The sequence below is a fragment of the Geotrypetes seraphini genome, chromosome 3, assembly GCF_902459505.1.
Source record: "Geotrypetes seraphini chromosome 3, aGeoSer1.1, whole genome shotgun sequence".
In the NCBI taxonomy this organism is placed as follows: Eukaryota; Metazoa; Chordata; class Amphibia; order Gymnophiona; family Dermophiidae; genus Geotrypetes; species Geotrypetes seraphini.
In genome coordinates, this window is record NC_047086.1 from 52,917,451 (window position 1) to 52,942,315 (window position 24,865).

The 24,865-nt window shown below is 44.0% G+C and overlaps 1 protein-coding gene across 2 annotated transcripts in view; it reads right to left on the reverse strand.

Annotated features, from left to right (window-relative positions):
• Positions 1 to 14,227, reverse strand: part of RIMS1 (regulating synaptic membrane exocytosis 1) — a 753,464-nt gene extending 739,237 nt beyond the window's left edge. For both annotated transcript variants that reach the window (XM_033935996.1, XM_033935980.1), the window contains exon 1: positions 14,044 to 14,227. In XM_033935996.1, the coding sequence (XP_033791887.1) occupies positions 14,044 to 14,210 (167 nt within the window). In that variant the 5' untranslated portion in view covers positions 14,211 to 14,227. The remainder of the gene's footprint in view (positions 1 to 14,043) is intronic.
• Positions 14,228 to 24,865: the final 10,638 nt, after the last annotated feature.

The window sequence follows — 24,865 nt, forward strand, 5'->3', positions numbered from 1 at the left end:
AACGCGCTCACGCGTATAACACGCAAGGGTATGCACGGTAGGTAAAAACCACGTATAACATGCGCGTTATATGCGAGAAAATACGATAACTTGTGAGGAGCTTTTAAGCTATACACTAGGGAATTATGCATAATTCTCTAGGGTGCTTCTGAAAGCACTGCTATAATCCTTCATCTGTCTCCCTTACTCCCTCTGAAAAATAGAATAATGATGGCCCCCTTGTACCTCCCAGCCACCACCCCCCTTTCTCCCCACCTCCCCCTCAAAATCTATGAAGACCCTGTGTGGCTCCCTTGTACCACCTACCCTCCACCTCCCTGTCAGTGGCAGCCCCCTTCCCGGGTCTACCATGTTGTTAGAGGCAAATAGGGGTAGGAATTCCTGCCTGTGCTAACTCCTGCATCAAAATGGCTGCTGGGCTGTCAAGCAGCAGTCTTGTGAAACTGTCACTGGAGGTCCTGGCAGCCATTTAGAGATTGGAGCTGACAAGGGCAAGAGTGATATGCTATTGTTCCTGCTCATGCCAGTTTCAATTTCATGATGGCTACTCGAACCTCCAGTGACAGTTTCACGAGACTGCCACTTGAGATCCTGGCAGCCATTTTGACTCAGGAACAAGTATAGGCTGCTCATACCATGACTAGCCACCAATGACAAGGGAGGCCTGGGAGGGGGGCTGCCACTGATGGGTTCAAGAGGTGGGTCTTTCTTGTCAGGATGGGAGGAGAGAGGAAGTGGGAGCTCCACTGCACAGTTTTAGTTTCAGTCAAAAATTAATTGGCATGATCAGCGCTAAAACAAAAATAAAGTCATCCTCTCTCCCTCCCTCCCTGCATCACTTCCCCTTCATCTCTCTCACTCTGTCTATGTGTGTGTGTATATAAATATATAAATATATATATACACACATACACACACAAGATTGCATCAAAAAGTAAAGGCAAAATAAATTTAACAGCTTTAATAGAAGCATATGTGAGAAATTGAACATATCACTTTTCCACAAGGTCCCCATGCAAGATGATGGATGCATTTGTTATATCATTCAACTGGTTTCTGCATTCCTGCACCGCTTCCTTTACTTCATCATGCTTTGTCTTTACTCAACAGGTCACAGTAATGCACCCATGTCTCATCGCTGATGACAATTTTCTCCAGAATACTTGGTTCTTCTTCACACCATCTCAGGAACTAGGTCACAACCAGTAAGCTGTTTGAAAACTCATCGTGCGAAGGGCAGTGTATTATGAGAAAGAAGCTCATTTCTGTGTAGGGAGATCTGTGAGGAAAACAGACCTCTAATTCTGTGTAAATAAAAGCCTATTCTCCTACCTCCCAAGAGTGCGTGTTAGCATTTGTGTGACTCCTGTTTGGGCGACGGGCTACGGCTGTTACAAAGTGGAGACACCACTGAAACTAGGTCTCTGGTGCAGAGAGAACAGCCCGGTATTACTAGTGGGTTTGGAGCCCTCAAGACAGAAAGAGGATTTTTTTTTTTTCTCTCTTTCTTTCTTGGCACAGCCCAAGGAGATAGCTCCACCTAGAGTTAGAGAGGGATTTCCTAACTGGCAGGTCTTTATTTTGGAGTTTGGTGGTGTCCAGCAATAACCCTAGGCAGAAAGAATGGGAAACATGGAACAGCTGGTGCAGGTGGTACTGGAAAGCCAGCAACAATGGCGTCAACAACAGCAACAGCTACTTCAAACCCTCACAGGTTTACCCCAGGCCATACAGGCCCAAGGGGCCCATTCCCCAGTGCCAGTGCAAGCTGCACCCCAACTAAGTCCGCCAGCCACAGTTTTAAAGAAAATGGTGCCAGAAGATGATCCAGAATATTTTTTAAACCAATTTTGAGCAGGTAGCACAGCTGGCAGACCGACGAGAAACTTCCTGGACTGCTTATTTAGGAAACTTGTTGATCGTCAGCAGCCAAACAGCAGAATGTCAACTCCACAAGTTTAGCCATCTATGCCCAAGTGAAGAAGGAAATTTTAACCCGAGCGGAGTGCATGGCAGAAGTATACTGGCAGAGGTTCAGGAAAGCTTTCTTACAGGAGAAAGAGAATCCCCATAGTTTCTTTTTTAGACTCAAAGAGCTCGGGTGGAGATGGCTCCAGCCCAAGAAGACCAGACCACAAGATGCCCAAGAGATTCTCCTGGAATAGTTCCTGGAGGGCCTGCCTCAACCTAATCAACAATGGGTCCAGCGGCACCCAGACTTAAACCCAGAGAGCATCATGAAGGTAGATGAAACTTATTATCAGATGCAGCAAGACCCCAAAGGTTTGAGCCTTCAGGAATCCAAGAGGAAAGCGAAATTTCGGAGTAATGGGATGCCAAATGTTCCAAACCCCAGGCTCTACCCCCAGCCCTTGGAGGCCAGAGTCCAGACCAAGGGAGACTGACTCCACCCAAATCTTGTTAGCCTCCCCGAGAACAGCCTCGGAGAGGTTGGCGGGCCCTCGAATTCTGCAGCCTCGTGAAGGACAAGGAACAGAAACCCCACCACCAGTTTGTTTTGCATGTGAATCCCAAGAACATTTTGCTAGGGATTGTCCAGGAACTGCCCAAGAAGAGATGGATGTAAAATTCACTGTTCATGCTTGTATTATAGTGGAAAAGTCCCTGCTCCCGAGTTCCACCAGGATAAGCGAGGTTTACCTGAGGGTGAAGGCATACCTGGCTTTCTTCAACTTGGGAAGCATGAAAACCCTAATCAGAAGAGACCTATTAGAATGGTCCCAGATAAACTATACAAAACTTGTGTGCATGGAGAGGTCCAACAATACTCCATGGTGCTAATCAGCCTGCTGACCCCTGCAGGGTCAGTCCAACTAGAAGCCACTGTCCTGCCATGGATATCCTACCCCATAGTGTTGGGAAAAAGACTCCCCGTTTGAGTCTTGCTTGGAAATGATTACCAGACAATCTAGCGACCAGGATGAGAATCCTCAAGAGTTCTTTCCTTTACATAACCCAAACCACTTTGGGGAAGAAAGTGAGAGCAGGTCCCAACATCGGATGTCAAGTTCAACCAAGCAGGGATCCAGAACTCTGGAAGCTGCTATGGACTTGGCCCCTCAGCCAAGAGCCTGCAGAACTGAGCCTAACTAATGAACCTTGGTTGGGGGTGATCTGGGAAACGCAGAGGGATTTAAAAGAGCCGAAGCAGAAAATGAATCCCTTTGGGAAGCAAGAGCCTGGGTAGTAAGCATAGATGACCCTATAGGAAGAGGGCTAAGCTCAGGGAAATCCATATCACCCTATTTCATCATTAAGTCCTGGCGGCTAGGGTCCCCTGGAAGGAGAGGAAGTAGAGCAATTGCTAGTCCCTCACCCATTCAGGCACAAAGTTCTACAGTTGGCCCACAGTCACTTGTTAAGAGGCAACTTAGGGAAGTATAAGACTTGAGAGTGCATTATAGCCCGCTTCTACCGGCCAGGTATCTATAAGCAGGTGGACCTCTTTTTTCAAGCCTGTCCCACCTGTCAAGTGAGTAATCCTACACGCTCCACTTGTGTCAGTACCCCTGGTCGATGTCCCTTTTGAAAAGTGGGGCCACTGGAGTGGACAACCCATGGGAACATGTATGTCCTAGTCATCCTTGACTATGACACCAGGTATCCCGAGGCGATTCCTTTACGAAATATGAAAATTATAACGGTAGGCCAGGTTTTGTGGGAGGTGTTTGCCCACATGGGCCTTCCAAAGGAAATTCTCACAGGCCAAGGCACCACTTTTATGACAAGAACAATGAAACAGTTATGTACCCTGTTGCAAGTAAAGACCCTGAGAACTTTGATCTATCACCCTCAAAATAATGGCCTGGTCGAGTGGTTTAACAAGACCCTCAAGCACATGCTTAGGAAGTTTGTGACAGAATACATGAAAAATTGGGATTCACTCTTGCCTTACATAATGTTTGCCATCCGAGAGGTGCCCCAAAGTTTGATAGGATTTTCCCCCTTTGAGTTGCTTTACAGGAGGAGGCCCCACAGCATGCTGGATGTGGCAAAGGAAACTTGGGAAGAAGAACCCAGCCAGGAAAGAAACTTGGCCAAATTCATACTCAAAATGCAAGACCGAATGAAACAGGCCAAAGAAGTTGCTACCACTTTTTTTTTTTTTTATGGCTGTATACTAATGCTCTAAAACAGTGTTTTTTCAACCATCGGTTGAATTTTCTGCCGGTCCACAGGGCCGCCGTACATCAGACCCAAAACAGTGTTCATCAACCGCCGGTCCACGGTGCGATCGATGCGGCGTTATCTTTAAGCCAGCTCCCTCTTCCTCACTGATTCAATGCACAAAGCCATGGGCAGTGGCTCCTACACGCGTCCTGCACCTGAACCGGAAGCCTTCTCTCTGACGTTGCAATGTCAGAGGTAAGGCTTCCAGATGAGGCATGGGACGCGCAAGGAGCCGCTGCCCGCAGCTTTGTGCACTGCATCAGTGAGGAAGAGGGAGCCTGCCTGAAGATAACACTGGGGGCAGCATAAAATGGCCAGGTGTGAGCAGGCCAGAAGGTAAGGCATAGCATGGAGGGAGGGAGACAACAAAGGTAGGGGGGAATGATTTTATTTTTGAATGTAGTGATTGAATTATGTCAGTTTTGAGAATTTACATCTGCTGTCAGTGTGCTTTGTGTAGTTTAATTTTGTGGTTAACCATTATGTGTTGTTAATAAGATTATATTGTGTATATCTATGAAAAATGAATGGAAAAAATAGTGTTACAATTAGTACTATTATGGGGGCAGTGTCTAGGGTGGAGACTGGGTAGAGATGGGCGGGGCCTGGCCCATGACTTAGTCCAGTGTTTTTCAATCGCTGATCCGCGGACTGATGCCAGTCCACAAAATAATTCTTTTATTTCTACCGGTCCATAGGTGTAAAAAGATTGAAGAACATTGCTCTAAAACACCTATAACTAACAAGCTGTTGCTAAAAAGAAGAAATATTAAGAATAATATTCTTAATACAGAGACAGAGGATCTCAAGGGGCTGCAGTTATTACCGGTAGACCAGGTCTTAATACATAACCACCATGCAGACTATCATCGGACTATCCGGATAGCTGGGTAGAAAATTTACACCCAAGCTAAGTGCCATTCAGTACTGCTTTGAATTGAAGGAAAGTTCACTCATATGTACAGTGCATATAAAACCATAGGAATAGATGCAGAGTAACAATTGCACGGGTTACTATTCAAAAAACTCCTAAAAATAGGGTATTAGAATGATATAATTAATAAAAATTATTTTGATATAATCATCATATTAAACTGAGACAAATAGGACCAATGATAGTCTGCATGGTGGTTATGTACTAAGACCTGTTCTACCCGTAATAACCGCAGCCCCTTGAGATCCTCCGTCTCTGTATTAAGAATATTATTCTTAATATTTCTTTCTTTTTTTTTATTAATTTGAAAAATATCACAAGTAATACACTTGTTGCAGAAATACAGAAAGTAAAAAACATCAAAAGGAAACAAAATTATAAATGTGGCATTTCAATTATTATCCTTCTTAGACCACTAATTTCAAAAGAGGGAGATCCATAATTCCATGGAGAAAAAAAACAGGCAATCTATTATTAGGAAAGCTGACTACGCTAAACAGCCCCAATTATTTTCTTTCCAGCAGATCAAATACATTATTTATCTCTAGAGATCTTTTTAAGGTCCAGAAAGGCTCTCAATTGTGATGGTAAAAAGAAAGTGTACTTAATCCCCAGGTAACGAATCAAACATTTACAAGGATATGCCAACAAAAAAGAAGCCCTCAAACTTTTTGTCTCGTCACGCAGAGCCAGGAATTCTTTTCTGCGGTCCTGTGTTATTCCAAATTCTTTGTCCTGAAAAGTCTTGATGTAAATTCCGAAAGTAAAATTTCATTATAAGATTTAGGTCTTGTTCAAATACAAAGGAGACTAATACCGTCCCCCTTTCTTTAATATCAGCAAAGGATTCCTCCAACATTGCCGTCAAATTTTCTTCCAACATCAAATTCCCAATATTTCTTCTTTTTAGCAACAGCTTGTTAGTTATAGGTGTTTTAGTGTGTAACACTTGAAGTATTGGAGTTATTATGTGTACTAATGCTAACATAAGCACACAGTCAGAATTCAAACAAAAAGAAAAATGTCTGTTTTATGGCCACACTAGAAATGGGCTTAGCACATAGGAAAGTCCCATTTAAGGATATTCCAAGCCCATTCACTAGCAAAGCCTAGTAAAAGAACCCCTTACACCTTATTCCTCATTCTGTATTTCTGGGGAAAGACCTTGATGAATCTTACAAGAGTGGGTCTAATCTAATCTAAGGCTTGGCTTTATCTACCGAGACATCATTCCAAGAAAGCTCGACTCGGTTTACAATAGTTAACGTAACAAATAAAAAGCATAAAGAACAAAACTAAGTTTCGGAAGATTAATTTTCAAAGTGTTTAGCAAATAAAATGACTTTTAAAGATTTACGAAAAAGTTGAAATGAACCAGAACTCCTTAAAAGGAGTGGGAGATCATTCCAAAGTTGAGAAAACTTAAAAAAAATCAGAGATTGACTGAAAATCTTCACTCCTTTAATCCCTTTCTTAGAAGGAAGAGATCAATTAAATTGTTGATTACCTCTTGCAAAGGAGAATCTGTAAACGTTCCAAGATAAAGGAAGGAGAGGAGTAAAGATACCATATAGGATTTTAAAAAACAACACAAGCACATTTGAATTGAACTCTACAATAAACCGGGAGCCAATGGAGACTCTGGAGCAGCGGAGGTCACGTGATCAAATCTACGTTTCCCAAAGATCAATTTCGCAGCATGTCTAAGATAAAACTCTCCCTTTTTTAACTAAAACGAAATATTTAGGGAGGAATTCATCAATGAGCACTGGGCGATTTAATACACGCTAATTATGTTACTGCTTACTAATGATTAGCATGCATGAAACGCTATGACGTCCATTATATTCCTATAGCCACCTTAGTGTTTAGCACGCACTACATTGCTTAGTGCCAGTTGATGAATTCCCCCTATTTAGGGCTCCTTTTACTAAACAGCACTAGAGGTTTTAAGCACGGGCCAGCAAGTTAAATGCTTCAGCGCTCATATGAGCATCAGAGCATTTACCTCACCAGCCAATGTTAAAAACCTCAAGCAACGTTTAGTAAAACCCAACATTAGTTAGTTAATTTAATTTCTTATATATCACCTGCAAGCCCAAAAGCTATGCAAATGGCATAGTAGGTATTTTTCTGTCCTTGAAGGGCTCACAATCTAGCTTTGAATGTGAGGCAGAGGAGAACATAAGAATAGCCTTATGGGACACACCATTGGTCCATCAAGCCCAGTAACACATTCTTACAGTGGCCAATCCAGGTATCTAGTACCAGGCCAAAACCCGCTCTTACTACAACCTCTGGCAACGCGTTCCAGAGCTTAACTATTCTCTGAGTGAAAAAATATTTCCTCCTACTGGTTTTAAAAGTATCTCGCAGTAACTTTATCAAGTGTCCCCTAGTCTTTGCAATTTTTGATGGAGCAAAAAATCGATCTACTTGTACCCATTCTACTCCACTCAGGAAGGTTAAGTGATTTGCCCAAGATCACAAGTACCCTGTTTCCCTGAAAATAAGACCTATCCTGAAAATAAGCCCTAGTATGATTTTTTAAAGATGCTCATAATGTAAGCCCTATCCCAAAAATAAGCCCTAGTTAAGATGAACTCCCGAAGACCCCCCTCTCGAATGTCCCTGACACTCCACAATTCCATCCCTGACAACAGTGCTGCCCAATTCACCGGACTAGTCAATTCAGCAACCCTCCACCCTGGTGAGACCTGACATACCTCCACTCTGAGGCATCCTAAAGCAGCAGCAGCGGCAGCATTCTAAACGGGTTGCTGCACGGCCTTCCCCACCGGGGCCTTCTCTCTGCCGCATCACTGATGACATCATCAGTGATGTGGCAGAGGGAAAGCCCCGGCGGGGAAGGCCTCAAAGCAGCCTGATCATAGTGTTGCCGCTACTGCTGCTTTTGGAGGCCTCGGAGCGGAGGTATGTCAGTCTCACGGTAGGAGGGTGGGTGGGGTTCTGCTGCACAGGGGGATGGAGGGATGAATAGATGTTGCACAAGGGAATGGGTAAAAGGGGAGGAAATATGCTGCACATGGGGGGAGGAGAAAGGAAAGAGGAAGAATTGGGGTGGAGGAGAGGAAGGGAGAGATGATTGTTGTACATGAAAAAAAAATAAGACATCCCCCCCAACTAAGCCCAAATGCAGTGGTTCCCAACCCTGTCCTGGAGGACCACCAGGCCAATCGGGTTTTCAGGATCGCCCTAATGAATATCCATGAGAGAGATTTGCATATAATGGAAGTGACAGATATGCAAATCTGCTCCATGCATATTCATTAGGGCGATCCTGAAAACCCGATGGCCTGGTGGTCCTCCAGGACAGGGTTGGGAACCACTGCCCTAATGTGTTTTTTGGTCCCCAAATTAATATAAGACACTGTCGTATTTTCGGGGAAACATGGTAGCAGCAGCAGGTTTTGAACTGATTCTCAGTTCCCGGCTCTAACCATTAGGCTACTCCTAATAAGGAGAGAGAGGAGTTAATGTAATCAAATAATCCTGGCAGACAGCCAAAATAAATGACTCTTATTCAATCTATTAACATGAGATCCCAGCATTAATTAACAAATCCATACTTCTGTACAAACAAGAAAAAAAAAAACCTTCTATGCAGTAGTTCGGTGCTTAAATACAGTAATACCACCGCCACTATTCCACTCATGATCAAGTGGCAGCACAGTTCACCCAGTGCCCACAGACAGCAGCGGTTTCCACACTTGATGGAGGCTCACACCAGAATGTGAATTAACATTTATTTTTGCCTGGCAGCATGCTGTATTAGATGGTCCACCGACAAATGAGCGCAGGACAATTGCGCTCTGACAAAAGTGTCCCGACAATTGAGCGCAGGGACAAGTGCGTGCAGGATGACTCCTCAAGCCCCGTCCCTTGGGCCTAAGGCGCCTCAAGGGCCTCCCAAGGGACGGGGCCTGAGGAGTGTCAGCAAATCAGGGCCTTCATGTTAGGGTAAGGTATATATATCACGATTTTCCCATAATCATGATATAAATCTTACCCTAACACTAGATAGCAAGTGAATTTTTAAAGTGTAGTTGGGGGCCCCCCACCCCCTAAAAAAAGAGGGTTACTTTTCAACCCTCAAAAAGACAAAAAAGTATCCACCGCCGCATTTGTCCTGTGCGCACTTGTCCCTGCGCGCAATTGTCGGGGTACTTTTGTCGGAGCGCAATTGTCCTGCCCTCATTTGATGGGTCACCTTTACAGATAGCCAAAAAGGGCAGGTCTAGAAAGAATGATTATTAACAATATTTTCTTATCTGAATAATAATGAGCTGTTTCATTTACTTCCCCCCCCCCCCATTTAAGAAACAGGATGGATTAAAAACAAAAATCAAGGAATAGTTACAGTGCACAGCTTCATAACTGTTGTTGTTATTATTATATGTCCTGTCCTGTCTTGTCACACATAAGCACATTACGTTCTTACAAGATGATGGGTAAAGCCCAAATATAGGGCCTGTTTTGCCATGGGATTTTTCTATCCTGTATCCCCTGAGAAAAAGAACAAAGCTTAGTTAAAAAGGCCCTCACACCTTACAATGTGGAGCAAAATCCAGTTCTTTCAATAGAAGTCAAATAAGCATGCCAGAATTAGAGTCTCCTCCACATTCTATATATGGAGCCCAGTTTTGGGCATGCTTCTGAGCGTGCACACATAATGGCTAATGAGCCATTAACTAGCAATAATTGGATGCTAACAACTAATTATTGACTCAGGGTTCGTGCATGCATCTGGCTGTTTGCTATTCTATAACACGGGGCATCTAAATCCCACAGGGCACAGCCCGAGAGGAGGTGTGGCCATGGGAGGGGCATGGGCAGGTCAGGGGCATACCAAGACGTTGCCCACAGTGTTATAGAACAGTGTCCCAAGTTGGTCCTGGAGCCCCCCTCCCCTTGCCAGTCAGGTTTTCAAGATATCCACAATGACTATGCATGAAATTGATTTTGCATATACTGCCTCCACTATATGCAGATCTCTTTCATGAATACTCACTGTGGAAATCTTGAAAACCTGACTGGCAAGGATGTGCAACAAAGGAGCCGTGAGGATGAGATGCCAATAATTCAGCCACGGGTGTGCAGTTCAAAGTTCACTTTATTGAGAGTAGACACTGGCAGGGTTTCGGCATCTATGCCTTTGTCATGAGTTTCAAACGGCCGGTGGTTCTATCACATAAAAAGAGCATTCAATACAGGTCAAATTTAGAAGCGAGAAAAGGAAAATATCTTTGCACACATATGGCCTGTATTGAATGTTCTATTTATGTGATAGAACTACCAGCCGTTGAAACTCGTGACAAAGGCATACATGGCGAAACACTGCCAGTGTCTAGTATCCATAAAGTGAACTTTGAACTTTACACCCGTGGCTGAATTATTGGCATCTCATCCTCACGGCTCCTTTGTTGTGTCTTGATTGTTTCGTCATTGAGGCCTCCTTGGGCTCCCTTTTTGGTGGCAAGGAGGTACTCCAGGATAGAATTAAGAAACACTTGGGCACTGGGATTTACACCAAGTTTCAGTAGGTGTAAGTGTGGTGCCAAAGTGGTGTCTGTCAAACCGTGTGCCCCGAAGAGATTCCGAGTGTACCACGAGAGATTCCAGAATTTTACTTTATTTTAAAAAATTATCTTCATAAATATACACTAGAATTGATGATGTATACGTCACGTACGCAAGAGTCTGTCAGTGTTATGAGCATCTGTGTTTAAGGATACAACCGCCTAGGCAAGCATCATTCTTTGACATGATTGGTCCTTGAAAACTAACGGTAAGTAATTTTAGGGTTTTTTTTTGAGCAACAAAGCAATGAAGACTTTGTTACTGTCTGGATCTTCTTATCTTTGCAAACTTGGATTTTCAGCTCTGACAGAAATTAAATTTAAAAAGAGAGAACTGCAGATGGTGGACAATGAAATGTGTGTTTGCTTGTCAACTGTCGAACTGCATTTGAATTAATTTGCACTCAAAAAAAGCACATCCATCGCATTGATTAGCAATTCTATTCTATCTACTTTAGTTTCACCGTTGTTACAATTACCCATACATAGCTTAAAAAACTTTAAATAAATACTGTAACTCTCAAATTTAATTTTTTGTTGGTTTTGCAATTTTATTTCAGTTTTAATGTGCTGTGAAAAAAACATTTGCTCCGCTTAGTGTGCCAGAACTAAAAAAAAAGTTTGAGAGACACTGCTGTAAAGGGTGCACGGCCTTTATAGAATAGCGCTTAGCGCTGATCGCTTCCGGCACTCATTTATAGAATTCCCCCCTCTATGACAAAGAAAGGAAGACAGAACAAGAGTTTACAGACAACTGGGAAATAAAAGTTCAATCCTTGTATATCCTAAGTGAAATAACAGCAACAAGCTACATATGGAATTTGAAGGGTGAGAAATACTACTTTATTCAAGAAAGATGAGGCAAAAACTACAAAACTCATAAATATGTTTCCTGATCTATGACATTCGTTATCTAGCGGTTAGACAATTAATTAAATTGTGCTTTTTGCCTAAAGATATTGTTGAGGTGGAAAAATAGATTGTCCCTCTTGCCCCCCTCCCCCCATCCTTAGACAGGAGAACTAAAATATGAGGAGACACTGTTTTCTCTCACCACAACCAACAAACTACTGAAGGAAGAGCAAACCAATATATTGAAGATACAGTAGGAAACGTTGTACACAGGGAATATTATTCTGTGGCAATGAGCTACTGGTATTAATACCACACTTTCTTTTAATATTTGGATCTGTTTGTGCTATTTCACAATGCAGAACCTTATTCAATCCTAAAGAAAAGGGGGCAAAGCTGCTGAAACAAATAGTTAAGAAGCAGTATGATTATGGAAGGCATGAAGGCACCCTCAAGTGAATTTGTCTGTACACAAGAACATAGAAGGGGGGTGCTGAAAAGTTCTCAGCCCAACCAACCAACTTCTTAAATTCTGAGTGTTATTTTGCCACTGTAGTTAAAAAGTGCTAATTGCCAATTTGCAAAAACAAAATTCTCTGTTTTGGAGTTTTTCTTTTTTACATTATTTTTAGATCATTGATTGAACCATATCCACGTCATTCTCTTCTTGGTTGGGCTGAGAACTTTTCAGCACACCCCCCCCCTAAGCTATCCAAGGTTCACTGTCTGAAAACGTGTTGTCTATGGACCTCCACAAATCATCTTAATACAGTATCTCTCAGTTATACAACATGTTCATTATGAATTATATATGACGATTTTTCCGGTGCAGGAACATTAATACTTTGTATTCAACATGGATTAAAATTTTAGAAGGATATGCTAACAACAACCATGTTTTGTTTTTTGTTTTTTTTAAAAAAAACATTAGACGGATTTTCAAGACTAGCACAAATGCAGAATAATTACATTTTCCTAGGGAATCCATTCAGGTTTTGCCTATGCCATGAACGCATTGGAAGTTCCTCCTCCCCCACCCTATCCATGTCAGGGGGGAAAAAAAAAAACTTTTCTCAGATTTTCATTGCCCTTCTGGAAAAAAAAACCAAACATTTTTTTAAATCTATCCTCCCAGCTTTCTTAAAACAGTAACAGTCTGGGTGTTAAAAGGAGATGATTAAGGCTTATTCCATTATAAGCCTACATGTCCACGGCTGCTCTTGAAGGGTGTTTCCAGGATCCGGATCTACAGCCGAGATCTCAGGCATCTAATCTATGGCAGAAGCATCCCTGTAGCATTACAAAAGTTAAAGCGTACACTGAATTCGATTCTTGAATCGTGCTGCCATCTGCCCATCTACATCTAGCAAATAAGGGCGGCAGTCGGAGGTAGCCATGGCCACCCGATCTGACAATACCAGGAGGAACGAGGTATAGATAATCTTTTGCATTTATTTCTTTAAACCCACTTACTCAGCCATCGAACACCTCATCGCTAAATTGCTGGTCCACATCCTACAGTGCATCTTTCTAACTGCCCTCTGGTCATCCAGCCACACCCCGGGACTCTTAGGGAAAATCGGCCAGCGGGCTTTACGGCTTTGCCTTCTCCTCGGTGCCCGATCAAAGCGGGGGGGGGGAGGCTCGCAGTGCCCGCCCTGCCTTCTAGCGCTACCCCGACCGCTCCGGTGCCCACCCGAATGAGCAGCCCGGCAGCTCCACCTGCATGGACGCAGAGAGCAACCCTCAGCCGCCGAGGGAGGGAGGGGGGAGGGGGGAAAGGCTGACAGCCCCTCCTGGTGAGAAAGCTCCCAGCGTGTCGCTATAGCATGCATCCCGGCTGTCAAAAATCACGGCGACCAAGTGGCCGCCAAAACACGCACAAAGGCAGTGCCACACCTTGTCCATCCGCGAACTACACAGAACGCGCACGAAGTGCGATCCCTTGCGCTCAGAATTTTTAGCGCGGCCTTAACCTGACCTTTCGCTATTAGCCCAACTAGGTCTAACAGTCTCATCAGCATCACTTCATCTCCAGACATGAAGGCCTTCAAAATGAATACATTTGAGACAGAAAATCCTGATGATCTGGCACAGGCCCGTAATCTGCACACAGTACATACAGCGATGTGGACAATTTTCGAAACCGCACACTTGAACCGTGTATTCTGGGTCTGAACTTACGACATCTAAGCCACGGGGGGAAGGGGGGGGTGCTAAAGGTTTACAAAGATGGCATCGACCACTAAAATCCCTGACCTATGCGATGCACAGGGACGATCATTCAAGCCTGTCATTTGTACAAAATCGTTTGTCACGAACACATCGCCAAACACCTGGACGGAGCAAAGTGGGGGGGGGGGGGAGGGGGCTGTGCCGAATGCGCGACACCCACCTACAGTTAAAATCATCGTCCTGCCTCGGAAGGGTCCAAATGAAATACATGAACTGATGCCGTGTCCTTACTTTAGCATGGCCTCCTCTTTCTCTTCCTCGTCTTTCTGCCGGTCCATCACGGCCAGGATGATTTTCCTTTCTTCCTCGGTCAGGTGGCTCAGGTCGGGGATTTCTGGCATCTGGGGCGGCAGGATAGGCGGCGGCCGAGGGCCGCGGGGCCCTAAGGAAGAAGACATTTTCGGCGGCAGTCCCCCCCCCCCCTCTTTTTTTCTCTCTCTCTTTCTCTCCCCCACCCCCCCCCCCTCTCACCTTTGCCAAAGCGAAAAGGCTCGTCCCCCCGCCCCCCACCCCCGGTTATAAGGTAGTCCTCGGCCGGCCGAGCAGCTCTCTCGCATAGCAAATCGAGCTCGTCACGGCCGCTCGCATCCGGTCGGCGCTCTTTGATTTGCCGGGCTTAGTGACATGGGCCCTCCCGTTGCCCCCGATGCACATCCTAGCCCATTCTCGCTAAGGGACTGACACACAGCAGCGCCGCTCTCGCGCTGCAATCAACATGGCAGAGTGAAGCCGGCTCTTCCTCCTCTCGTTTGCCTTTCACTCCCAGCTTCCCTCCTCCCCCTCGTTCGCTCGCTCGCAGCTAATAGGTGTGAAGCAGCAGGAACCAAAAAACCCAGCAGGGAAGGGAGGCGAGGAGGTCAGGGCGGGGACAGGAGAGGGCGCCAAGGCATCGGCAGCGTGGTCCGCCGCCGTCTCTTTCCCTTCAGGCAAACTTCCGGCAAGATTTGTAGCTGGTATTCTTAAAACATGTGGAGGGGCATAATTTAAAAAAAAAAAAAAAAAAAAAATGTCTGAGGCCACCTAAGGCCCTAAACGTTGAAAGTAAAAGCAGGGAAAATGTCCATTATCAAAAAAACGTCCAAAAGGTGTGTTTGTTTGTTTTTTATAATGGCCTGCCTCTACGTTTAAACGCCCAGACCACCACTACGTCTACACTTACCACATATAATGAACCCCAAAAAAGCCTAAGTCCCAAATGCCCAAAGTCAGGCCTTTTAGGCGAAGGAGGAGCCAGTCCTTCGCCTAAAAGCTGGATTCTGTAACCGATTACAGAATCCACACACCCCCCAGCAACTATCGTGGCAGGAGAGATGGCTCATCTCCCCTACCGCGATAGCGATACCACCAAGTGCCACCAAACACGGCACTTGGGATCGCTATCGCGGCAGAAGAGATGAACTATCTCTCCTGCCGCGATGGTGATTGTCCACGCCCCAAACCGCAGGAGTGCGCCGAGGGCAGGAGGGCTTAACCTCCCTCCTGCCCAGATCATAGGGGGGTTGCTGGGGCAGGAGGGCTTAGGCTCCCTCTTGCCTCATCCAATCGGGGGAGAGGGGTGTATCACTGCAGGAGCGATGGCTCATCTCTCCTGCTGCGATAGCGATCGCCCACCCCCCTGAACCATGGCATTTCGGGGTGAGGATCGCCAGCAGGGGAGATGCCCTGCCGTGATACCCACCCCGAAGTGCCACAGTTCAGGGGGTGGGTGATCATCATCGCAGCAGTTGAGATGAGCCATCTCTCCTGCTGCGTTAGTTGCAGTAGGCGGTAGGCAGGTTGCTGGGGCCGCTGAGCTGCTGCGGTCAGCTCAGTGGCCCCCTTTTCAGCACTTATATCTGTTTTGACTTGGTCTATGTTAAAACGTATAAGTGCCGACTAGGCAACCTGCCTAAACTTTTGGTTACACCTGCTGTACACCTATGTCTAGGTCGGCCCACCTCCCACCCTTCCCCTCTAAAACGCCTCTTTTCGCTCTATGCGTTTAGAGGCAGGGGAAAGGCCTAAGCTGGTTTTAGATACGTCTAAAACCAATTTTGGTTATGGGTACTTGGACAATCAGGCTTTTTGATCGTCCAAGTACCCATTTAGGCCACTTTTTAGACATGTTTTTTTGTTGTTTTTTTTTAAATTATGAGCCCCATAACCTCTTCCTACACACAATGAAGGAGCACAGAACTCACTGGCACCCACAGAGTTAGCACCCATAAATTTATTTTTAAAATGTATCACCCGTTTAAAACTTAAGTGAGTTACAGTAAAAAAAAACAAAAAAAAAAACAACCCATGCATAAAATCAATGCCAAACGCAGACATCACATTCTAAAAGGAAAATATACAACTATTCTACTACTGAAAGGTCACTTGGATACACAAAGTCAGAGGTGTGAAGAAAGTACAAGAGTTTTTTATTCACAGCATGCCGGGACTCTAGTGCAGTTAATAGCCTGCCTACTAGAGTGTCAGAAACAGGAAATACACGGACTTTTATGCCCTTTTCGCAAACTAATATATGCAAAAACTACAATTTTCATTTGTTACTTCTATAACTTTCTACAATTATTATTGGTCCTAAGCCAGCACTTATAATAGGCTCAGGGATACAACTTATAGTCCTATAGGAAACTAGCTCATTTCTCTGCTTATCTAAATCTTACAGGTCTAAATGCTACATGTACAGAAGGGCAGGGCACATCATGGCTCAAACTCTTATCTATTCAGCTTACAATGTGGTAGGGCAAGGACATACATTTCAGGCAGATGCAGTCAATAGATTATACACTGTTTTTAGCTATGTAGGCCAGAGCAATATTTTAAACAACAGTTAACTATTTCATGACCCTACATTCCCCCCTTTCAGGCTGGCGTACCTAAGGAGCCAAGCCTGACAAAATAAAGTTAGGGGTCAGGAAAGTCGGGGTCCCCAGTGGGTAAGGGACGATACTGGGAGAGGGCAAGGGCCAATGCAGCAGTGGAACGTTTGACAGCAGAGTCCATAGTTCAGTGGAGCAGCTTTATGGCTATGGGGACCATACAGGGCAGGCAGCAAAGGAGCAGAGAAGACAGGGCAGCAACCAGCAAGATGATCTTCAATGCTGAACCAGAGGGCAACCAGGAGCTGAAGATACCAGAGATCCAGTCTGCAGTAAGGTCACGCCAGGTCTGGTCAGGAACATGAGCCAGTTTGGTGATACGATCCACATCGTTCTCAATCACTTTACTCAAGTTCAAGGCAGCAGTTGGAGAGGTTGAATTTATCACAGGCACAGCAGCTAGTAAATAGTCCAAAGCTAGACGATTCTGATAAATAGCAGTGCACATTTTAGCATTCGCTCTGCCAATGGTACTCAAAGCTCGGGAGGTCTCATTGGTTATCAGTTCAAGTACAGCTTATAGACAAATAATGCAGTTCAGCATATAGATTGGGGTCCGATAGCCCCAGGTGTCATCCTCGGTCCATGTGGCAGGTCCATAAACAGCAATGATCCATTCTGCAGGCCAGTCATCACCCCATTCACCTATTTTAAGGGAATTGGTGGAAGTAGACCGCTTTTGGCGACCTCTGGTGTTGAATACAGGGGCTCCCAGGTGTTCACCATCGGCCAGCGGTAACAGGAAGAAGCTGGGACGGATCATGCAAAGCACACATGTACTAGTCCATTAAGCAGGCAACCAAGAGTAGGCAAACGGATCACAGAGCCAATATCAACTAACAGGAGCTGACTATAATTCATAGGAAGTTCCATTAAGCAGTGTCTGAAGGGCTGAAGACAGTGGGAAGCAACAATGGAGGTTCACAAGGCCCATCGTGAAGGTCGTGGACCTGACGTAAAAGTGAGGGTCTGTGAAGTCAGGTTTAACATGTCCAGCTGCTTTGCCTCCCATAGCCACTGTTCTCCCATACCAGTCCCTCCTCATACAAAATAATTGCTAACATTAAGAGTCTGACCTATAGTTTCAGCAAACTATATAAACAGATTTCTAGTGATTACAGGATATTAGTATCTACTTTCATAATTTCATAAAACTGGAGAAACACCACAGAGTGATAGACAGGAGCACATGAGTGGAATACAATTCGGACATATACATCAGTACCTGAGTCTCACCTTTTACCATCAATATACAATGCCATGCAGTCTCTGGCCTTCTGGACTTGGACATTGGCATTCCAGTTATATGGGTCAGTGATAGTGAAAACCATGGGATTACAGTAGCCTGTAGTACACAAGGGGCCGGAGCTAGGACCTATAGTAAGGGAGGCAGACGGGGTATTAGGGGGATATTTGTGTGGGTTATTGTAGGTGGCCCACAAGACACTTTCTCATAAAGGACAGGCTCCACCATTAGTGAAGGTTTCCTCATAGGGGCAGTTCTTAAAGGCATCAGGTTATAATAACACAGTTAATCTACGGAGCCACACAAAACTGTATTAGGGGTAGTACCATGACCTTGAGAAACATCAAATAGCACACATGTATCACAATACAAAGACACCGGGTGAGTGGGGTCTACAATAAGAGTCTAGTTGATAAGTGGACCCTCAACATTATAAATGCAGATTTCCGCCCACTTTTAAACTTCATCACCAGTAGGTTGGAAACAGAAAATACCCTCAAATGTTTGACACTGTACTTAACTCCTTCATGCAAACAAACATCAGGCAAAGGGGCTGCACTTGTTAAGTACAAAATACAGAAGAAAGAAACATAAGTGAGGGCAACACAAATATCATATCTATATATACTAACATAGGAAACTCATTTTTCTTTCAGGACAACTTAGAAAACTTCAAACAGTTATACTCAAGACACTTGCTAAAGGCAGTGGTGAACCACAGGCAGTCAATTAAACTCAAACACTTATAAAGAATTATATTCAGAACACCTGCTAAGTACAGTGGTAAATATTCAGAACTTTTGAGGTCTTAGAAAGCTTCAGCTGAAGATCCGTGTTGTAGTGGAACCAAGTTTCATGTCCGGACACCTTTGACAACTGTAAGAGAAGAAATTAGGACAGTAAAAGGACCTATCCACCTAGGTTTCAGGGGGTCTGACTTCCAAGTTTTAGCCATACTGTATTTCCATGGAATTACCCATGGACTTGTGTAGCTATCGGTAGTGGGGCCCTTTCCAGGACCCATTTATGGAGCTCTTGAAGGGCTTTAGCTAAAGACTGGACCTGACTCTGGAGGATATCTGATCCCAGAGTAGCAAAGGAACCAGGATCTGGGTTCACAATGGGTGGTTGCCGGCCGAACATGAGCTCAAATGGGGCTTAGATGGGATGCATCTAATCTGAAAAAGAACAGAAGGCAGCAGGACAGGTCAGGACAGATTAGTTTCTTCAATTCATTTTGTGAGAAGGGTCTTAAGAGTTCTGTTTATTCTTTCGACCTGACCAGAGCTCTCAGGATAGTAAGCAGCATATAATTTCTATTCAATTTGGAGGGCCTGAGCAATTTGTTGGACAACATTGACAATGAAAGCAGGGCCATTGTCACTGCCTATAAAAACAGGGAGACCAAAGCACGGAATTATTCAGGAGGTGTTTGGTTACTTCTCTGGTGTGTTCAGTGCAAGTAAGGAAGGCTTTGACCCATCTAGTCAGGGTGTCTGTGAAGACTAGGAAGTGACTGAGGGAACGGAAATGGGCATGTGGGTAAAATCTACAGACAGAACCTGCATCGGATATGTTCCAATAGGTTGGTATCCAAGTGGTGGCAATTATCTGATTGGGAATTTTATTCTAGAACCGACAACACACTGTCGGACCATATTCCAGACTAGCTGATCAAGGTGATTGATAAAGAAATGTCTCTTGAGAATCAATTTTCATAGCGGGTTCTCCAGAGTGTGCCAAATCATGGCATCTTTTGACAATCGTGAGGGCCAGGTGTTGAGGAATGAATATGAGGGTACCCGCTGTGCTTGCGTTTGAAGTATCAGTGTGTGGGTCTGGATTGGCACTTGAATTGGTGCATTTTGTATCCACCCCCCTTTCAGGACAGACTGGCCCAAAATAATGCATGCCCAAGTCTGTTCCTGAGAAGCGTACTGGGGTGTAAGGGAATCCAGAAAAGGAATGATTGTATACAGAGGGGCCGAAAGAGGGGGCAGAGACTGGCAGCTCGGGCTGTGCGGTTGGCAAGGGCATTGCCACGAGAGACAAGGTCCGTCACGCGTCTGTAAGCATGGCAGTGCATAACAGAAACACGTGAGGGTAGTTGTACGGCCTCAAGAAGGTCAAGAATGAGGGGAGCATGATGGATCAGTCGGCCGGAAGCTGTAATGAAACCTCGATGTTTCCAGATGGCCCTATGGGAATGCAAGTTAAGGAAAGCATATTTGGAGTCAATATATATATATTGCAAGACTGAGAGGCAGAGTGGCGCAGGGCAAAAGTGAGGGCATAAAGCTCAGCTTCTTGGGCAGAAGGGCCAGAAGGCAGGGGCCTGAGTCAGAAATTTTTGGAGGCAGCGAAAAGACCGCTCCTGAAGTTGGGTCCAGACAAAAGGGGCTGAGTCAGCGCCTTTGGTGGAATCATACAGAGGACGAGCAATAGTAGAGAAATCAGGGATCCAGATGAGACAGTATCCTGCAATACTGAGAAAGGTGCTCAGAGCCTTGCAGTTATCAGGGACAGGGAGACTACAGACAGCCTGGACACGGGTGTAGGAAGGGACCTGGTACCCTTGGAGATTTGAAAGCCAAGGTAGGTTACACGAGGAAGGCATACTTGAAATCAATGTAAATATGGCCACAGGAAAATTTAAAAGGCAGACCCACTATCTGAAAGACTCAGATAAATAATAATAATAACAGTTTATATACCGCAATACCGTGAAGAGCTATGTGGTTTACAAAAGATTAGAGAAGGTACAAAATAATTGAACTTAAGATGTGTACTAACACATAAGAATTGTTCTCAATCCCTATTCTATATCAGGTTCCTACCCCAAAGAGCTGACTTATAAAATTAAGCTAAAAGCAGTTCTGGATCCACCCACTAAGCAGGGTAGTCTGACACAAGCGCTCTCTAAAGCAGCAGTCCCTTCACTATCAGCTGACTGGCAAAAATATTTACTTCAATACAAAAGCATTCCTAAAATTTACATTGTTATACCTAAACTTACATTTTTTATATACAGAAATACAAAACAAAGATTGGAATATACAGTAAAACTTTGGATTGCAAATAACTTGGTTTGCAAGTGTTCTATAAGACAAGCAATGATTAAATTTTAACTTGCTATACCAGCAACGTCTTGCAATACACGTACATACAGTATAGAAGCATCACATTTTCACAACTGAGCCAATGGTTCCTCTCTATATGACGCTGCAGGAATGCAGTGACTGTTCCAAACGAGCAAGGGCTTGCAATACAAGTATGTATATTTTTGTACACTAATGCCCTGGAATACAAGCATACTTCTGGAACAAATTATGCTCCCAAACCAAAGTTTTACTGTACTCACAAGTTTAAACATTGTTCATTTTTATTTTTTTTTACAATCAACATGGGTCTCAGTAGAGACTTACTCCCCCTTCCTACAGAATTTCACAAAGGAGAGAGAGTTGCTTAAAGATCAAAGAGATCAAATTACAGATGTAGTCCTTTTCAGAACTTTTAAATTTAGACAAATAACTACTAAATTTGGACAAAGAACTTCTTTTTAGCATGGAATATAAGTTCCAAAAATCATATTTTTCGTTTATATGCATTTCTGAATATGCATATACATTTTATAACATAGCCAAAAACTTCAAATGCAAAACCACTTATCTGTTTCAGGAGAAACCACATTGGAAGTGCTACACACTTCATGGCCCTTATCAGTACAAAAGGAAAAGTACTCTCCTCTCATGCTGTGAACAACTGACAGTTTAAACTTCACTGATACATTTGAACAGACAGAAGTCATAAAGAACCCGGGATACTGCAGGACTTAGGAATCAGATGAAGGGAAGAATTTGGCAAGGTCTGAAGCAAGGGCAGTGCTGAATAGAGAGGGGCTAATTTTAAAGCCCTGGGGTAGACGGGTCCAGGTTACTTAGGAGGTTTGTCCAGTGGAAGGGTTTTCCCATTGGAATGCAAAAATTGGCTGACTGGAAGAGGAACTGACAGCAAACGAATGCATAAAAACCTGACGAGTTATGTCCTCTTCCAGGGAGCCAGAGGGGGCCAGCCCACACCAAATATCGGCCATTCTAACTGGCACAGACAAATAAGGGTTGATTTGTTAAGTATAATCAAAGACAAATTCCTTTTTTAAAATTAGCTAACATATCAAGGGATCCCCACAGGTAGAAAGACATCCCCCCATTGTGCAATGGAGGACAAAAACACTTCCCTGAATTCCTGGCCCCGCCCGTCTCCGGACTAGGGAAACGCAGTACTAACAGGTCCACACTCGCTTCGTCCTCAAGGACGTCTCAGACACTCTCAAACACACAAAACACAACAGATTTCAGTTCAGTTACTCAACCAGAAAATAACAGTTCCTAGAATCCCTTTCCCACAACTTTTCAGCGACAGATCACGTGGCTTACTAGGCAGGAGACGAGAGACAGGATAGGGATGATCAATCCCCACTTACCAGATAGTGGCCACTCCAGGTACAGATACAGATACAGATTCTTGTACTTTAAACTGAGACTAGATAAGTCAGTTGAAGCGGTCCAACGTCCTGAGGTCTGCCAACCCCCCAAAAGGAAGGCAGCCGGCTAAGCAGACATATCAGCCGTAGGACCAGAAACAAGTGACCAATCGAGTAACCAGTGGTCAAGAGACCTTCAAGTCCCTGTTCGGGCGCCAAATGAAAGGTCACTTGGATACACAAAGTCAGAGGTGTGAAGAAAGTACAAGAGTTTTTTATTCACAGCATGCCGGGACTCTAGTGCAGTTAATAGCCTGCCTACTAGAGTGTCAGAAACAGGAAATACACGGACTTTTATGCCCTTTTCGCAAACTAATATATGCAAAAACTACAATTTTCATTTGTTACTTCTATAACTTTCTACAATTATTATTGGTCCTAAGCCAGCACTTATAATAGGCTCAGGGATACAACTTATAGTCCTATAGGAAACTAGCTCATTTCTCTGCTTATCTAAATCTTACAGGTCTAAATGCTACATGTACAGAAGGGCAGGGCACATCATGGCTCAAACTCTTATCTATTCAGCTTACAATGTGGTAGGGCAAGGACATACATTTCAGGCAGATGCAGTCAATAGATTATACACTGTTTTTAGCTATGTAGGCCAGAGCAATATTTTAAACAACAGTTAACTATTTCATGACCCTACACTACATATAATTTCTTGTTTCCTCTTATTCATATATTCTTCCTGAGTGTCAGCAATAAATTAACACATAAACACCCGCACAAATAAATACGTTTTAAATGCCTAACGGAAGCTTTAGAATAGGTTATTTTAGCTGATGTGCAGCGATGTATACTGTAGATGTGATTTTCTAGCAAAGCCAGAGAAAACTCCCAGATTGAAGGGAAGGCTCCCTGGTTGTCCTCCTCTAATGATAGTATAGGCACTAATATTTCAAAATGATTGGAGTACCAAACATCATCTGGCTGATATTCATCCCGCGGCTGTGAGCATTTTGTAAAATGTTGGTGGGCAGATTTAGCCCTGGATGTTCAATGCTGGACAATGTTTAGGCACTGCCATTGAATATCAGGGACTAAAGGAATATAAAGTACCACCGGGTTTATGCGGGTCACAGCTGATATTCAACTGGGACCCGCAAAAGATATTTATGTGGGTCCGGGCTGAATATCAGCTGGGGTCCACATAAGGTGCCATTTGGTCCTTTAAAGCCTCCCTCCCAACCAAAACATCTTTAAGGACTGACTAAACCCTGTCCCCCACCCACCCTCACCCTATAGGCCCTTCCAGGCCTATCTTTATGTACCTAGTGATCCAGTGGGGATGTATGGGCAAGAGTGATGCCCATTCACTCTTGCCTGTCATGGCAGCTTTTCTACCCTGGATACCGTGACAGGCAGGAAGGAGTGGGTGGGCATTGTTCCTGCCTCTGTGCGAATGATACCAAAATCTGCAATAGAGTAGACATCCAGGATGGTGTGAATGACATGAAGGAAGATTTGGTGAAGCTTGAAGAATGGTCTGAAATCTGGCAGCTAAAATTTAATGCTAAAAAATGCAAGATCATACATTTGGGCTGCAACAACCCGAGGGAATGGTACAGTTTAGGGCAGTGGTCTCAAACTCATGCAGCTCGCCAGATACTATTTTGAGGCCCTCGGTATATTTATCATAATCACAAAAGTAAAATAAAACAGTTTCTTGATCATATGTCTCTTTAGCTATAAATTATAATATTATTATTAAGACAGCCAAAAGGAAAGATTTATAAACTATAAAGAGTTTTTACCTCATGCAAAATTGTCATTTCTTTAATAAGACATTAACTATTTTTTCTGAGGCCCTCCAAGTACCTATAAATTTATTTATTTATTTATTCCATTTGTGTGTCGCACATACCTATACAAGCTCTTGGCAACATTACAGAGGAAGAGGTTAGAAGAGGGTAGGGAGGAAAATGGAGGGCAGGAAGATACAGGAGGAGAAGAGGATACAAGTGATTAGGTGTCAAATAGATGAGTTTTCAGTTTCTTCTAGAATTTGGTGTGGTTAGGTTCCGTCCTGGTCATTTTTGTAAGGTCATTCCAAGTTTTTACGCCTAGAAAGGTGAGCATGGAATGGAAAACAAGTTTGTATTGCAGATTTTTTGTGGAAGGGAGATTTAGAAGTATTCTGTTGAGGGTTCTGCGGGAAGTAGACCACGCCTTGGAGAAGAGCTAGATGAGAGGAGCCGTGGAGTTTCCGTAAAGTATACGGTGAATGATGCATGAAGTTTAGAAGGTTATTCGTGATGGGATAGGTAGCCAGTGCAGTTGCCTGATGAAGGCTGTAATCGAGTCATATTTTCTCAGGTTGAAGATTAGTCTGACAGCGGTGTTTTGGATGAATTGCATTTTGTGAATCAGATGTAGATGGAGTTGCAG